This window comes from Cyrtonyx montezumae, unplaced genomic scaffold (assembly GCF_038088225.1).
Source record: "Cyrtonyx montezumae isolate F1298 unplaced genomic scaffold, pur_monq_1.0 scaffold_51, whole genome shotgun sequence".
Lineage (NCBI taxonomy): Eukaryota > Metazoa > Chordata > Aves > Galliformes > Odontophoridae > Cyrtonyx > Cyrtonyx montezumae.
In genome coordinates, this window is record NW_027072058.1 from 1,243,404 (window position 1) to 1,260,565 (window position 17,162).

General features: G+C 51.9%; 2 protein-coding genes across 5 annotated transcripts; both read right to left on the reverse strand.

Annotated features, from left to right (window-relative positions):
* Positions 1-662: 662 nt before the first annotated feature.
* Positions 663-4,205, reverse strand: RAB8A (RAB8A, member RAS oncogene family). Its single transcript, XM_065748650.1, has 8 exons — positions 4,048-4,205; positions 3,692-3,752; positions 3,548-3,608; positions 3,225-3,302; positions 2,676-2,765; positions 2,029-2,094; positions 1,776-1,826; positions 663-1,142 (listed from the first exon to the last, which is right to left on the reverse strand). Exons 1-8 carry the CDS (start codon positions 4,169-4,171, stop codon positions 1,050-1,052), a joined length of 624 nt encoding a protein of 207 aa, XP_065604722.1. The 5' UTR covers positions 4,172-4,205; the 3' UTR covers positions 663-1,049.
* A 459-nt stretch (positions 4,206-4,664) lies between these two features.
* On the reverse strand, positions 4,665-11,509 carry TPM4 (tropomyosin 4). 4 transcript variants are annotated; one of them, XM_065748646.1, is made up of 9 exons: positions 11,258-11,508; positions 9,390-9,515; positions 7,235-7,368; positions 6,810-6,927; positions 6,440-6,510; positions 6,140-6,215; positions 5,768-5,830; positions 5,621-5,690; positions 4,665-4,747 (listed from the first exon to the last, which is right to left on the reverse strand). In XM_065748646.1, the coding sequence occupies exons 1-9, from the start codon at positions 11,369-11,371 to the stop codon at positions 4,665-4,667; spliced, it is 855 nt and encodes a 284-aa protein (XP_065604718.1). In that variant the 5' UTR covers positions 11,372-11,508. The 4 variants fall into 4 exon arrangements, with proteins under 4 accessions (XP_065604718.1, XP_065604720.1, XP_065604719.1 ...); XM_065748647.1 differs by lacking the exon at positions 4,665-4,747 and adding an exon at positions 5,111-5,193 and having other exon boundaries at positions 11,258-11,509; XM_065748648.1 differs by lacking the exons at positions 9,390-9,515; positions 11,258-11,508 and adding an exon at positions 8,755-8,927.
* Positions 11,510-17,162: the final 5,653 nt, after the last annotated feature.

The following is a 17,162-nucleotide window of genomic DNA, read 5'->3' on the forward strand; positions in this document are numbered from 1 at the left end:
GCTGCTGCTTGAAATCTGAAATGATCAATGCATGGCATGAAGGCAAATCTCAGCTTAAAAGGTTGGTTTCAGAAAGTGTTCATATGTGCAACATTTATTTGCATAAGTGAGCAGGCGTGTGTCTAACACACAGCTGGAAGCAGTGCAATCCATTTCTGGTCACAATTCATAACTAGCTACTGCATCATGACAGATGTGGAGTCGTTTCCAACCAGAGAAGGGAATGCTGTTTGCTGGGATGCTCAGTGTCAGATTTGTGTCCCTGTGGACAGTTTCTCTAAAAGCAGACTGCAGAACACGTGCAGCTTTCACCTGCTGTTAGATGTGTGCACTGTTTGATTAAGTGTGGCCATCTCTAACTCAGTAAAGCAGTTCCTGGCGGTACAGAACCATCACTCACAGCACACTTCCTTTTTCTAAAAAAATAGATTCCTTTGAATTTCGTTTTAAGCTCCAGCTGCACTCGAGGATTGTCTGGAATAACACAACTGAGTAATGCCAGGCAGGTCAAGGAACCACCTCTGCAGAAGCAAAAACGTGCAGATGTAGAGAGCTCCCTTATTCCTCCTGAGGGGGCGTAGCCTGTGCTGCCTACATAAGTGCCTTCATTCGCTGTTTTGATGCAACTGTTCTGTATGCATCCAGACTCAGATATGCACATGTATCACGTACATGTACCTGTGCTTTATTAATATTGGCATTTCAGTGTCTTATTTTGATTATAACTTAATCTTTCTAATTTGGATACGTTGCAGATACAAACAGATTGGAGCCTGTTAGCAGAGGTGCTATTACAGCTCACCTTTGATCTGTACTCCCTCTGCTATACAATATGAATGCCTGCCCAGTGGCAATCTGACAAAAATAAACTTGTTTTATCTCCAAAATTGAAGAGTCAGACGATTACTAAAATAGACAATTTCTTATTCAGATGGTCACAGAGTGACAAAGTATGCGGAAAACGCTCGAGTCCACAGACAGAGCAGTCTCACTCAGAACAGGCACAGTCCAGTTGGGCTGAGCGGACGCTCAGGTTAAGGCTGTGTCCCTCACAGAAGAACACATCGGAAAAAGCTGCTTTTCTTTTGCTGGTCTGGTGTGATTTTGACTCCCTGGTTGCTGCCCTGTGGGCTATTGCCCTCCTGAAGATGCAAAGAATTTAAGTTACTTACTTGCACTTAACAACTTCTACTGCCTATGCTTCATCTACACGCTTTGTTGAACCTATAATCATACAAAGAACATCTCTAAGCAGAGCAGGAGCTGCTGTGGCTCTGAGCATCGAGCACAGAGCCCGCGCTTCTTCCCATAAAGCCAAAGACAGCAGAGACTTGAAACATTACAGGACACGTTCAGTCTGTGCTGAACTGCAGGTTGTTGGTGACAGCAGACGTGATCTTCATGAAGTGAAGCTAACAAAGCACGAAGCATGCCTCCCGTACTCAAAACTCAGACAATTCACTTTTCCAGACTGCAGGAGCCAGAAACGGCGCTGCACAGCTCTGCTCTCCTCTACCACTCACGTGGCTTTCTAAGAAACACGGAGCAGAACATCGTTCAGAGAACAGCAACCACTGCAGCTAACTCCTGAAATGCAGACAACTGCTGAGCCTCGGGCAGAGCACAGCTCTCTGAATCTAAAAGCAAACTCCTGCGACCTTCAGCGCGTTGGGTTTGGGAGCGCGCGGCCATCCGCCGTGTGGCACTACCTGCTCACAGCTCTTAACTTTTTTCCTCTGTTTGAATGCAGCTTAGCTGAAGCAGAAGTCACTTACCAACTTCTTGTCCATTTTTGCTTTGATATCTCTGGCGAGAGTGAAAAATGCCTGGAGTAAGGAAAGCAGTTGGAGGTTCTCTGTTAATCAAACACGCTCTTAACAGTTCTGTTTAATAATAATCAGCCTTCCTGACTTCAACAGCCCATCTGAAGTGTCAGCAGCTGAGTTCTGTACTGTCAGGATGGGCAACTGTTCGTTGTCTGCACACACAATGAGACAACAAACGTAGGAGAAAGGTTGCAGTACTTACATTCTCTATGTTTATATTCGCCTTCGCACTGGTCTCCATGAATTTAATTCCAAAACTTGCTGCAAGCTGAACAAAACAGGTTTCATGTTAGTTGGTGACTGCAGGAATAGCCACGGCCTCACAGACAGTGCAGGACCTCCTCCACAAAGCACGAACTGAACTGCACTGCTGAGGGGGTCACACAGGACTTGGTTCTTCTGTTTCATACTCTGCACATCTGCTCCTTCATCTTTCAGTATATCCATTTTTCTTAACGGATGCTTTGTGAGTTTTATAACGGCTGTGGTACACAGAAGGACATTCTCTACTTCAACTGACGTGATGCCAGAGGAAGCATTCCTGTCTACCGCTGTCCCACAGAAAGGGCCATTCCTGAATGGTTTTCCTCCTTCAGCTAAGAAGGCACGGCAAGTTACTCTGCACCTAACACATCCCAACCAGCTCACCCAGCACCACTCTGAACACAGAATCATCGTTTGTTGCAACGGGGAAATACTTTGCAGCTACAGCTCAGGAAGTGTTCAATAGCTGCACTCAGAAGTGCCACTGAAGGCACTTGATGTGCTTTAAAGGCACAGTGTGTGAGCAGCAGTGCCTCCTCCGTTCTGGGCTCATCCTGGCACGTGGGCACAGCCTGCACCACTTACCTTCTCGCCCTGCTCTCTGGAAACTTGTCTTTTGTCATTTGCATCACATTTGTTCCCAAGGATCATTTTTTCAACGTCGGGAGAGGCGTGCTGAGACAGAAACAGAGGAAAGAAAGGACTTGTGCTTATGTCCTCATAATAAACGCTGCCAAAGGATGGGGCAGTGAACTGAAGGCCAAGAACTAAGGACAGAGATGCCAGAGCTGAGCATTCTCTGTAGGTTTATGAGCTCCAAAGCATCTCCCTGCAGACACTGACCCTCCGTGAGTGCCCTGCATGTCACGCCAGCTCTGGGTTCACCTGTGCCAGGAGCACCTCATCTTCTGCTGCCCCAACATCTACAAAACCACAAGCATCCTCGTGTACACACCCGCAGCACGTTACTGCTGACCGAGGCACTCCAGCAGCTACTCCTGATTCCCATTTAGCTTACTTTCTACTTGTTCTTCAGAACATGAATTTATAAGAAACGCTTCTGAAGTATTTAACTTCCAACTGCTTCTGGAGGGAGGAACAGCACCGTTATGACGAAGCCAACAGAGGAATTACCTCTTCGATGTTCCTGACCCAGTTCCGAATGTTTTCAAAAGACTTTTCGTTGGTGATGTCGTACACCAGCATGATGCCCTGAGGAGTAAGGAGACACACAGCCGGGCTCAGCTGACAGCACAGGCAGCAGTTACAGCCCCGTTTGGAGCAGACAGGAGCAGCTTTAGGACTGACAAACAAACGCCCGCTCAGCAGCGCCCGGGACTGCAGAGCGGCCGTGCCACGCGTGGCTGTGTCACAGTGTGGCCCGGGCTGCCCCGCAGCCGCACGGCCCCGCCCGGAGCACCGCGTCCCGCACGCCGGAGCCGCACGCCCGCTCCTACCATCGCTCCCCGGTAGTACGCCGTGGTGATGGTGCGGAACCGCTCCTGCCCCGCGGTGTCCCTGCAACAGAGGAACCGCGTTAACCGCGGAGTTCCACGCAACGAACGAAGGGCGCAACCGCACTGAGCGCCGCGGGGCCGTACCAGATCTGCAGCTTGATCCGCTTGCCGTCGAGCTCTATGGTTCGGATCTTGAAGTCGATCCCTGGAACGAGAAACCGGATTCCTCTTCACCGCTACAGAGAACCAAAGCAACGGTTCTCCCGCGGGATCCCCCGGTCCGAATCTGACGCCTTCTCACGAGGAGCGGACCCCCCCCACCCGCGCGGGAACGCGGCACAGAGCGCAACCGCAGCTCCGCGGGAGCGGCCCCGGCCCGAACGGAGCGGAGCGGAGCGGCCAACCCCGCCGCGCGTTCCCCGACCGCCCCGCACGGCCCGGCCCGCAGCACCGCCAGAGCCCGCGGGCACTGCGGCCCCGCCCGGCCCGGCCCCGCGCACCGATGGTGGAGATGAAGGTGGCGTTGAACGCATCCTCGGAGAAGCGGAAGAGCGCGCACGTCTTCCCCACGCCCGAGTCTCCGATGAGCAGCAGCTTGAACAGGTAATCGTACGTCTTCGCCATGTTCCCGGGCGCCGCCCCCGCGGCACCGCCCGCCCCCCGCGCCGCCTCACGGGCCGCGCCCGCCGCCCATCACCGCCCGCCGCGCTCTGATTGGCCGAGCCGAGCGCCGCGTCGCAGAGGGCGGAGCCCCGAAACGGCGCTCCATTGGACTTCGCCCGCGGCGTCGGCGACCACGTGATTGGCCGCGCGCCCCCTGCGCGTGCCCGGCGCGGCGTCGCTTCCCGCCGCGGGCGGAAGGCGCGAGTCGAGGCGGGAGGGAGGGGCCGGGGCGCGCGGAACGCGTCACGTGGCGCGTCGGTTCGTGACGTCACGCGCGGGGCGGCGCGAGGACAGAGAGCACCGGAACTGCGAGAAACCGTTTAATGCGCGCGGCCGCGGGGGGGGGAGGGGAGGGGAGGGGACGCCCTCGGGAGCGCGGAGCCGCCCCGACCCGAGCTCTGCTCCGCCGGGGGACGCACCGAGAGCGGCAGCGGCGGCCGATGACGTTTTCCAGTCATATACAGTTCAGTTCGTTTAGCGTCTGGTCCAGCGTCTGGTGCAGCCCCACGTTCTCCTCCTTGGCTTGAGCGAGCTTGTCTAATGAGAGGGGAGAAGAAACGACTTCAAACAGCCGCGGTGGGACCGCTTTGCTCTTCGATTTAAAATCATGGTCACGTACCGTGAGCCTCAAGGGGAACACCACAGCTCTGTGCAGTCGCTGGGGCACAGGGCCCCGCACGCTGAGCTCTGTCTACTCACAGCACCGTTACTGCCGTATTTTCAGTGGGTTATAAGGAAAGAAAGCCCAAAAGCTGAAAGGTAGAGGTATCTTGTTTTTATTGAGCACAGTTCTTACAGAGGAGACTGAAGGATCGCTTTTAGGGTTGCACAGAAGCAGCAGCTATTGCAGGCAAGCAGAGCTTAAGCGATGCAGCAAACAGAGCAGCCCAGCAGCTGCAGCTACAAAGAGGTCATGTCATTGAGAGCATGGTCGAGCTCCTCGCTGATAGCTTTGTACTTCAGCTTCTGAGCGTACAGCTCATCTACCGGGAGGAGGCGCAGTCAGCGAGAGGTGCAGAGAGCCCGGAGGGAAAGGCAGACAGCAGAGGGCACGAGCACAGGCAGAGGGAAACAGAAGGAAACATCTGTGACTGAGTACTGGTACGAAGGTAGAAACGCACACTGCTGTGTCAGACACTTAACTGCACTTCTTACTTTAAATCTCAGTTAACAGCGTTGTGGTTTTGTTACTGACTGAAATGGGAGTTTGTGAGTTGGCCAAAATGAGGTTATGGTTCTCAAGGTTTTAAAGAGAAGCTCTTCCAGAGCCACCAGCTCCCCCAGCCATGAGGCAGCAGCCCTGGGCTGCCAGCTGTGCCTGCCCTTTCCAGAAGGACATAATCCTTGTTCCCAGAGTTCTGTTTTCTGACTTGAAAATGAACATTTTTAAAGGAATGTGTAATTCCATACCTTCCAGATCATCAATGGACTTTTCCAGTTTGGCAACTGTTCTCTCAGCAAACTCAGCACGAGTTTCAGCCTAAGAATATTAAATGGAATAATTGAGTGCTGTTAAAAAACACCCCCAAAATACAGCCTGGGGAGGGAGACACTTACTTCTTTAAGCTTGTCAGAGAGAATCTTGATTTCTTCTTCATACTTGTCCTCCTTTTCTGAGTACTGTGGAAACAATACACACTCCTGAAGGGCAGCTGTGGCAGCAATTGATGTTCATGGAAATATGATCTGTTTACAATGGCTGCATACACTCTGCACACTTTTCTCTGGGACACCCCAAACTCTGACTCATGTACCATCACTTTGAACCTGCTGGTGCCCAGGTCCAAACAGCTGAATGTGTGAGAGAAGCGGTGCAGCACTACCCATGGGCTCTTGGGACAGGAATGCAGGCAATGCCTCCATTTCTTTGCATTTCCAGTGCATTTCCATGACTCTGCCCCCGTCCTGCAGGTTACTGAAAGAACAGACCTTTTCAGACTGAGCTTCCAAGGACTTCAGGTTATTAGTGACATTCTTCAGCTCCTCTTCAAGGTCACTGCATTTACTGCAGGCAAAAAAAAACAACAAAAGAAGTCAATACTCTGTTGTGGTTTAACTTTCCTTTCAAGAAGTTACAAATAAGGTAAAAAACAGTGAAGTCTGAAAGCGAGAAGTTGGGTGCATAGGGCACAGAGCCCCTTCCAAGCACACCCCGTGCTTCCCTATGAGTTGATTTTCTCAGATGTTTTAACCTTCATTTGAAACTCACAGGTGTGTAAAGCTACTCACACTTCGGACACCTCGGCGCGCTCTTCAGCTCTTTCCAGCTCACCCTCCAAGATCACCAGCTTGCGTGCAACCTGAAAGCAACGCAGCAGCATCACCCCACGCCACGCTCATCTCCAGCACGCCTCCCTCCATACCCCGTGCACAAACGTGAGCACTGATCCCCAGAGTAAATCAGACTTTGCAGTTACTATAGAACTGAATACTTACGACGCTGCAAAAGTCACAATTACAGCTGCTCCTTTTTTAGAGCATTCTGAAGCTGCACCATCACACCATGAAAACCACACAGCATGATTACACTAAATAACAGCAGAGTCGTTCCTGTTCTCCCACACACCGTCCCGGGTTCCTCACTCAGACATTCCCGTACCTCTTCGTATTTGCGGTCGGCCTCTTCAGCAATGTGCTTGGCCTCCTTCAGCTGCATTTCCTGGATTTCCATCTTTTCCTCATCTTTCATTGCTCTGTTCTCAATAACTTTCATTCCTCTGCAGAAGCCAAAGCAAGTATGCTGAATGCAGAAACGTTTTAGCAATTTTCTATCAAAAGCCCTAAAAGTGGAACTCGGTATTTGTAACCAAAAGAGGCCCCATTATGACCAACTATGGAGCTGATGGAATTACTCATTTCAACGGGTTTCAAAAAAGGAAAGAGGAGAAAAAGGGCACCTCAGGTTGGGTCTCTGACTACAGAACATTAGCACTGCAGATGCTGGAATATTCTGTGCACATTTCACTTTTTTTCTTTAGTCACTGAAAGAACAAAGAAGTAAAGAGAGAAAGAAAGGGAATCCACCTCTCGCTCTCGTCCGCTGCCTTCTCAGCCTCCTCCAGCTTCTGCAGGGCCGTGGCCAGCCGCTCCTGGGCGCGGTCCAGCTCCTCCTCCACGAGTTGGATGCGTCTGTTGAGCGCGGCCACTTCGCCTTCCGCCTGCGGACAGAGCAGAGCAGCTGAGGCCCCGCAGCCACCCCCTGCTCCCCTCCTGCAGCACGGCGGCTCTCAAAGCCTTTCCCCTCTCCCTCCACTTTTTGTTGATTTAAGCGATGGCATCTCAGGAATGTCAAGGTACACAGTGCGTGCTTCCCCCTCCTTTTTGTTGGTGCTGGTTCCTGCCATACAACAAAGGACTGCACACTGATCACCAAGGGACAGATGTATCTGTGGGAGTCAGAGTTAAACAAATGTGATGAGTTGTTGCAAACTGTGATGATGCTGTCCCTGCACCGGGAGCGCGTCCACCTGGGCTGGGGGCACAGCACAGGGCAGTGCTCTTTGCGACAGAAATGGGGGCAGATTTAACTATATCCTGAAATTAAGTCTGCTTCCTTTTTCCATCACTTCCTGTGGCACTTAAGGAATTGTGCCAACAGTTCTTAGTGGGGTCTGACCACGTTGCTCACAAAGACAAGCAGCAGTCAACTGCTCGTTCCAAGAGATGGGTAACAAAGGGAGAGATGTCTGCAGGTCGTAATGGGAACAAATCAGCGTTCATACATACACTGCTCATTAAGATACGGCTCCTCTGATCACTTGGTACGTGAAGGGGAAAAGCCATACCTTAACAACTGCCAGCTTTGCCCAACTCATCAGTGTGTAGGGACCTGAACCTGAGTGTGACAGCTCTCAGGAAGCACTGCTAAGGGCAATGGGTTTGCGGGAGTGCTCCTCACTGAGGCTTTGCAGACTCTCGATGCTCAGCAGCTCCTGACCCTCAGTTACTAACCGCTCCTCAGCCCAAAGAAGTGGATTCCCCGCGGGAGGACGCGGGGAGGAGCCCAGCAGCCGGCCTGGCTGGAAGCTGACGGGGGACTCCGGTCCCGAGCCGCCCGGCCTTCGTTTTTCTCCGTGCTGAACTTGCGGGCTTCACGCATCGCTCTCGGAGCGCTCCGGCGTCAGTTCCGCAGCGCTGCGCCGCTCCCCGCTCCGCCCTCGGCTCCCGCTCCCACCCGCGCCCCTTTGCGGTTTGGTGTGAGTCGCTGGGAGCAGGATGCCGGGCACGCCGACCGCGCACAGATGTAAGTGAAAGCAGCTGTCCCGCCCCGGGAGAGCGGCGCACTGCTGGAGCGCTCCCATTTCTCTGGGAGAACCGGGAGGGAAAAGTTATTTTCCGGCAGTTCGGAGTTTCCCAGCTGCGCCTGAGCCGGCGGTGCGGACCTCCCCGCACGCTGTCACGCAGCGCCTTTTCTCTACGAGAGCGGCCCCTCCCGCAGCCCGAGCCCGGAGCGGAGCGCAGCAGAGAGAGAGGCAGAGGCAGGAAGGAAAGGAGGGGCAGCGCGGAGAGAGCGACCGAGAGAAGCGGGCGGGCGGCGGTCTCACTTTCTCCCGCAGGTCCCGTTCCAGGTCCAGCTCCCGCTGCAGGACCTGGGCGCGCTCCTCCGCCTCGTCCGCCTGCTGCTGCAGGCACTGGATCTTCCTCTTCACCGCCTCCAGGGAGCTCGGCGCGGCCATGGGCGCGGCGGACGCGGCGGCGATGCTGCACGTGGCGGCGCGCGGCCCCGCGCCTTTCAATGGGGCGATGACGTCACGCGCCGGGAGGCGGGACCGTGACGTCAGAGGACGGCCGCGCCCCGGGACCCCCGGCGCTCCGTGCCACGTCCGGGACGAGCGGAACCGAGCCCGGCAGCTCCGGAGCGGGCGGGGCGGCCCCGTGCCATGCGGAGCCGTGCGCCAAGCGGGGCCCGGAAAGATCGGCGCGGTGTTCGCGTACGGAGAGTGTTTGGCGGCTGCTGAAGAGCCCCTCCCCCCCGTCCCTCCCTCCGCCGCGTTTCCCCGCTCGGCGCGGTGCGGTGCGGTGCGGTGCGGTGCGGTGTCCCGGCAGCAGCGCGGGGTGCGGGCGGACGTACCTGGAACGCAGCACCGCTTTCCCCATCCCCTGACCGCAGCACTGCAACGAACAACGCTCAGAGTCGCGCAGCGGCACCGCGCTCAGCGCAGCGGCCGCGGGTACGTACGTCCGTGGCCTTCTTCTCAGCCTGCTCCAGCTTCTCCTGGGCGTCCTTCAGAGCCTCCGAGTATTTGTCCAGCTCATCTTCGGTTCCCTTCAGCTTCTTCTGCAGAGCCACCAGCTCGTCCTCCACCTTTCAAGGGAACAAAATGAATTGGGGCACATTACCTCAGTATCACAGCTAAAACCTGTTCTCAAACACAGAAATCTGTGCAGTTTCTCACAGAAATGAGAACACACTCTGCTCATTCCCACAGTGCATTTCACAGTGCTTTAGGACCTCGTCCTCGTGCTCACTGTGGTGGCGTTACCTCGTGCTGTGCTACAGATCTGAGAGTCCCTGCTGCGGTTCTGTGCCTCTCAGGGCTCCGTGCACCGGACACGATGCGCTGCCGTGGGATGGAGCTGCACAGCACTGCCAGCGCCCATCGCTGCAGCTCTGAGCGTCGGCCCACGCTGTGCCCCTGGGCCCTCCTGTGCACCACGTGCACCCTTAGCAGCGCTGGGCTGTGACTATTTATAACTGCTGGGAGAGCGCTTCCTGCCTCACTGCCCCGCGCTCCCCGAGGAATCTGCGCTATCAGGAGCTGCTGCTGATAAGGGTGTGCCTGCAGACCCACCGGCTCCCCCCTCTCAGCGCACTTCAGTCTGCAGAGGAAACTGCTTTAACCATTTGAGTCTGCTCTCACCCAGAGTGAGGCGGTGTGCGTTTCAGAGCGGTGCTGAGGATGCTCCAGCAGCAGTGCTGGCTGCACTCCCTCTGCAGTAACAGAACGGATCGTGCTGCCCTGGGACAGCAGCAGGGAGGAAGGAAGCGCTCTTCCTGTGTGTGACATTCAAACCCCCACTGCAGTGTGTGTGCCTGTGTTAAAAAATGTGCTGAAAACCTGGGGGCAGTTCAGAAGAGAAGGCCAAAGCCTTCCTGACTCCTTTTGAATTTTGTTTGCTGTGTGGAGCTCGGAGCAGATGACAGTGCCGAAACAGAAGCGATGAGCACTGTGTGAGCTGCGCTGCAGGAGGGAGCGGCAGCAGTGGACCCTTCTGGAAACTTTTTGTGGTGCTTTACCTACATGGACGGCCAATTAAACGTTTGATTTTATCGCCCACAGATCTCAAATGGCACAAAAGAAACACCTGGCCAAGCAGTAATGCGCATGGTGATCTGAAAGAGGTAGCAGAAAGAAACACGTTTAGAGAATATACGAAGACATGGGCAGTTCTTCGTGAGTTCTGTAACAAGTTGGAATGTGGTCCACAAAACATTTAAAGACCACTGAGAGTATCACAGCTCAGATCTGAGGAAGGGACCCAGAATAAAGAACGCTGAAAAGCAATACAATATGCAAAGGCTAATCAGTGAAATTCAGTTAAAAGCAGGGCTTTCACATGAAGACATTTCTACTGTTGCTGACACAGTGCTGTTTCAGTGCACGCACCTCCAGGGCACTGCAGTGCCACAGTCAGCACAGCTCCATGGGCACATGGAGGAGGGGCTCAGCTGCAGTGAGGCAGTGTTAGCACTGCTGCCACAGGTGTTCGATCCGCAGCTTTAAGCTTATAACGTCTTTTTAATAGATTCACAAGCAGAAGAAAATTAAAGCAATTACGTATGACTTAAGAAAACTGAGACAAAATAGTCTTAGAAATCTGTAGCTAGTGCTGGTTTTGCAAAGACAGAAGATTAATTAATAACTAGCACCGGCTGTGCGACTTTAACATCACAAAAAGGCAAAAGATTCAAAACAGATTAATGGGAAACTCAAGTTGGAATTTTGTTTTCTGCATCAGAGTTCAGCACAGTACTTCAGCGCATCATTTCTGCAGCACACGCACAACCTGTGCCTGCTCCCACAACCTGTGCCTGTTTCCACTTGCCTGCTTGCATTTGTCCTCAGCTGCCTTCTTATCCGTCTCAGCCTGCTCCGCTCTATCGATCGCATTCTCCTTGTCCAGCTTCAACATCTGCATCTTCTTCTTGATGGCTTCCATTTTTGCTACGGGACGGGTTGGGTTTGTCACAAAGCTGGAGGGGTTCTGAGGGGTAAAGCTTTGTCTTTTGGGCTCAGATGAGGTTGTGCTCGGTGGAGCTGAGCTCGGGGCAGTGGGAGCTGTGCAGCCCTGGGCAGAGCGCAGCGTGGGCCGCTGTCACACGCAGCCTTTGTGAGGGATGGGCTGAGCAGGCTCACGCCGCTCCATCATCTCCTTATTTGGGCCCTGTTTTCTTAAACAGAGCACCGTTTCCATTTTTAAGCTTCTGACAAGGCAGAAGTGTTGACATATGAGCATATCCTTGAAAGAGGTGCTGAATGCCCTCACTGTGCCCCATGGCCCTATAGCACAGTCCTATGGCACAACACAAAGGCTGTGCATGGGGGATCGCTTTGGATTCCTGTGAAATAAATCCACATTACAAAACCAACGAAGCGCAGAAGGGCCTTCAGGAGAGGCCCGATGCGGAGCAGCCGCGAACAAACCCCGCACACCGCGGATCTCTGTGGGGCCGCAGTTCTCCGGCCCCCAATAAACGCTCCGCGCGACCGCCTCACGAGGGCGCAACATGGCGGCGCCAAGATGGCGGCGCGCGGGAACTACAGCTCCCAGAAACTACAGCTCCCAGAGCGCCGCTGCGCACCTTCCCCAGCTCCTTCCCCAGCTCCTTCCCCAGCTCCTTCCCCAGCTCCTTCCCCTGCTGCGGCTAATCAGATGGAGTGTGACTCAGAGCCACTTTTAGGAAGGAGTATGGAGGCACAAGTCACCCTGGGCAGTCCTTCGGGTGGGAGCATCGCCTCCTTTCCCTCCCTGCTTCACCAACTGGAGAGAAACACCTGAAAAACCCTCTCTGGTCCCTGAGCCTCTGGCATTCCTTAACCTGTGTGAGCAACCGAGAAAGGAAAAAAACCTCAGAACCATTCTTTTTATTGTATTGATCAGGAGAGCGTTCAATAGGTTGAGATCCCTTGTTTATTCCTCTTCTTTCAGCAGGATTGTTTGGGCAGGATTTCCCTGCAGGGCTGTCTCAGCATGAAGGATACGGCAGGATCAATCTCTAACACCATCTTTCTGATGCTTTCTCGTTGCATATCCATTACTGGGCTAGGTGTGACCACCAGGACAGATCTGTCCTGCCTGAGCCGAGATCCAAGAACATGCCTCTCTGCTTATCTAATCCTAGTTATCTGTATTTTTCTACAAGGAACACAGCACACCTGAGATGCTAAGCGAAATGCTTCAAATAAGATGGGAGGATTCACTGAGCAGTGTGCACCTGTGTGGGAAGCCTGTCCATGTGCAGTGTATGCCAGAGGGAAGAAATCCCGCCCTATGTCCATGTTCCTTACACACGGACTGGAGTGGGTGCCAGAAGGGGAAGAATCAGCAGCCTCGATCCCAAGGCTTTGGTACCTTTCTGGGGTAGCTGAATTGCCTTCACCGAGGAAGGAGAAGGATTTGCCTTAGCACAAAAGGATAATAATCTCTGTGTACCATGCCATCTTCGGTCACTGCCATTGCAGACCGTTTCTGGGCAGTACTGAGAGCTTTAAGCTCTTCGTTGCCATTAGATGGCAGTGTAGATCCACAAATCTTCTTCCTTCCTTCAGCCCCTGAAAAACCATCTCTCTGCTGGTGGGTAGAAGCTCAAATCTTCTGTTTCCGCCTACCTCCCCATTTAAGACTGAAGCATCCTGGATTTGTTTTGCCTGCAAACGAATGGAGCTAGCTGCCTGGGAGGCCGGCTCCTCTGGAGTCCCCAGTGGCATGAGTGCTTGCTCTCTGCATTGAGGGCCCTCCCTTTGTGCACAGAGGTTTGTTTTTTCACTCTTCCAGCAGTTAATTCATCTCTTGTTTTGCTGTTTCCACAAGACATTCTGCTATCTTGCTTGTTTCTCAGCTTACTGCCAAACCTGGCAGGCGAGTGAGTCATGGGCTGCCGCAGGCCAAAGCCCGGAGCATTCAGACTGCTTCCCAGGGTCATGAATCTCCCATCTGGGACGTTATAAAGAACTGCAGCAAGAAATAACTACACCGCAAAATGCTTTCCCCCATATCCATTTTTCAGCTTTTCCATTGTTCGCAGTTGACTGGTTCATTTAACTTGTGCGTTACCGTTTTTTATTCTTTTCCTTCACATTTCCCTTTCCACCAGAAAATGTCACCAGCTCACATCCAGTTTACACTCAGAAAACTCGCAGTTCCAAACCCAGGCAAGGTTGCTCCTTCAAAGCTGAAGATACACAGCTTTTTCTGAAAACATATTTTAACTCCCAGCCCACAGTCCAACAGCCCCCACCAATGCAATGTTGATGCAGGGCAGCAAGCAAGGGAAGTTGTAGGGCCTTTTGGAGTCGAATACAGACACCACAGCAGGATCTGTCTGGCTTGGTAACTTCAGCAGTGTTAGTGGTAGGAATTCTTGTTTGTACCAACGAGGATGCAACCGGGATCAACACCAACCAACCTCCCCCCCCCATTTTGTGACATTTAGAAAAAATCTGTTAGCCTGCTGAAGCAGATGGAGAGCTCCTGACTGTTGTCTGGAGCAGGGCAGGATGAGAAGGCATTTTCCCTTTGCCAGACAAGAATGGGAGATGGTGGATGGGAATCCAATGGAACAGAGAGGACATCTGGCCTGGGAGCACAGGGCCCGACAATGTGACAGGATCAGTGCAAAGATTTGCCCTCATCACTCACATCTCCCAGGATGTGTTACTATAAGAATCTTCTAGCTTTTCTGGATATTAAATGGCCTAAACAATGAGGAATTTGCTTTTTTCCCCAGGAGAGAATCGCTCCTCTGGCACAGAAAGGCTCTCTTGATTTCTGGTGCACAAGATGTTAATAGTATTTCTAAGCACTCTTGCAGATGTGAGCAGTATGCTGTAGATAAGTTATATCAGAAGAAGTGTTATCGCTTGAGCTTACATGTTTTGTGCTTTTCCATTGCACTCTAAAATGCTGTTGCATTTAATTAGCCATTTTTCAAAGCATTTATTAATCATTTATTAGCTCTTTGTTCATTTGCTGTAGATGTATCTTGACATCTAAAGTGAGCCCAGTCATTTTATAACCAAGCGCTGGGCGATAGAAAAGGCCTTACTCATCCTTCTTATCTGCAAAGCACTTGGCACATGGTGGTGCAGCTCTGGTTGGGGCCTCTGAGTATTTCAGGAATATAAATACCAGCACCTTAAGCTGCCCCATTGGCTAAGATATCAGGAGCACTGGATGAATTAAGTGGCAGGCTGCATTTCGGACTGGAGATTTCTAGCTGTAGGTTATCACTGTCAAACCTTGAGGTTCACCCTGTGCAGCCAGCGAGTGAACCCTTCCCAGCAACGTGCTCCCCAGCAGTGGTGGAGCTCACAGGAGAGCAGGAGAGCAGTCATAGCACACCATGCTCTCCCACAGGATCATGCACGTAGGGAAATCCAACACAGAGCTCTTCTCAGAGGTAACTAGTGACACACAGCTGTAGGCACAACACGTAAAGATGACCAGGGCAGTCATCCCTAAATCCTCATCCCTTGCTGTCTGTCTGTTTCTAAGCACAGACTCACCCCAAGCAAACAGACAGAGAAGAGTAGAGTTTTCAGCTTTACTGACTGTGAGTCCTGGGATCAGATGGCATCAGGAATCAGCAAAGTATCTCCCTTATCTGACAGGGCCAGGCTGACCTGCTGCTTTCCCCACTCACTTACACGCAGGGGAATCAGGGCTGTATTTTCCCCAGATATTGCAATTTCCACACAATTGCTACCAATAAACGGAGAAACCTTTCTGTCCTCATTGAGAAACATCCTCCTTTCCTGTCCTCCTCTGCAAGGACAGCAGCATAGCAGGTAGCAAAACAGCCATTGCCAAAAAAAGGCTAAGAAATACGTGTCTCTATTCTGGTAGTATAAAAAGATATTATAAAGCCTAGGATTATCTCAAGCAACAAGAGACATGTTAATGAAGCACCTAATTTAAGCAGGTGTTTCTCTTCTGCTGTAGTCAATGGAGTATAGAGGAGGAGAGAGCAGAGGAGGAGACAACGTTTTATTAAAAGCTCATGCTTTAGTTCTTAAAAAAATCATAGCCCACCTCGGTTTTAAATGGCTTTTGAGGCTTTCCTAATGAATACTTCTCAAGTGTTTGCACATTTTCTGTTTGCCCTCAATATGAGGAAATGCTACAGTCAATAGGCTTTTATTCGATTTGTAAATAATGCCAGGGTGACACGTTACTGCAGATTCTGAGAACTCTGACTCCGTGTCTTGTCCTCCAGATAGGACGTGCTGGAGATATCTCCCAATTAGGGCAGGGCAGAGGATGGGGATTAAAATAACTTTAAGACCATCTAGAACTTCCCCCTGCACTTCTGTTTAGCCCACAAACCGTCAGGAGCTTGTGAAATAATTGCTTTGGACAGATAATAAAACATCCTCCAGCAAAACTAAGGTACTTAATATACTGCCCAAGTCAATTTCCCTTATTTCTTCTGTCCTCTTGCTTTTAATAATGGTTTAATGAAAAATTCAAAATTAATTGGAACTGGCATTAGCCATTCACGTGTTCCAGTGAGGGTTTCGCTGCTTCAATATTTCATAAGCTGACTTCACTGCTATGCCTTCCCCGGCTTTCACAGGCTAAAACGTCACCTCTTTTCTTGAAATGAATGGTGCCAACATGGAGGGGTGGGGGGATGTGAGAAAGTCTGCCATCACACCATAGGCAAAGACATAAAATAATAAAACTAACAGCCGCTGTGTTTTCCTTTTGCGACCATCCCCACTTTCTAGGTACTTATACACATCTGAGCCTTATCTGGAAAGAGCTGTCCTAAAAATAAACAGGAGCCGTCTGAAAGGTGTCTGAGGGAGGGATCTGGCAGCTGTCAGGCTGCCACGTACGTGAGAAGGATGGAGCTGATGGACTCGCTGACACCAGACGGGCTCTGCTGAAATCAGAATGCCTTATGCTTCCCTTGGCACGCACTGGGCAAATTCTGTTGGCTGGAGCCATTAGACCTCAGCGTGTTTGGGGCGTGATCCAGTTCCGACTGCTGACAATGAGAGTCTGCCCTTGGATGGCAGTGGGAATTGGATCACACCTTGTCTTTACCCCCGAGACTCTGGAGTTACAGGGAAGAATTTTGGCTCAAGTGAATGTCACCCCAATGGAGAGGGATGCAGCTCACTCCAGATCTGCAGGCTTCTGTAGTTCTCTGCAAATGCAGCTTTTCTCTGAGGTTCCTGGACAGGGGGACAGGAGCCTAACTTCTGACGTCTTTGTGAACAGCTTTGTACTGCTCTATGTCTCAGATTCTCCTCTCTAACAATGGTGGTGGTGTCCTCTCTTCAAGAAAATTATTGATATATCTGTAGATCCACTCTGTTTACAAATGCTTCCATGCAGGAGGGCATGACTGTGCTAAAAGCAGTTCCTGGTTCCCACAAGGTGCTTAAAGGACACGTGTTAACACCATGCAGCAATGACACGGTGAGCATGACATGACTCATCTCAAGCCTTTGCAGCAACTCAGTGGCAGAGTGAGGACCCAAGAATTCTGGACCCCACCAAAGCATTCATACCTCTACAGTGACTGAATCTGGAAAGGAACACTTACTAGCAGAAGCTTCATTTCCTGTCAGGTGCACAGGGAAATCTCCATTGCCTGTAGAATAGCTGAAGATATTTGCTGCTGTTCCTGGTGATACAATGTACCAGGGACAGAAAAGAGAAAGGTGAGAAACCTGGGCAGAAATCTTCCTGTTTCTCAGTGGGAGAGGGGGCACATCTC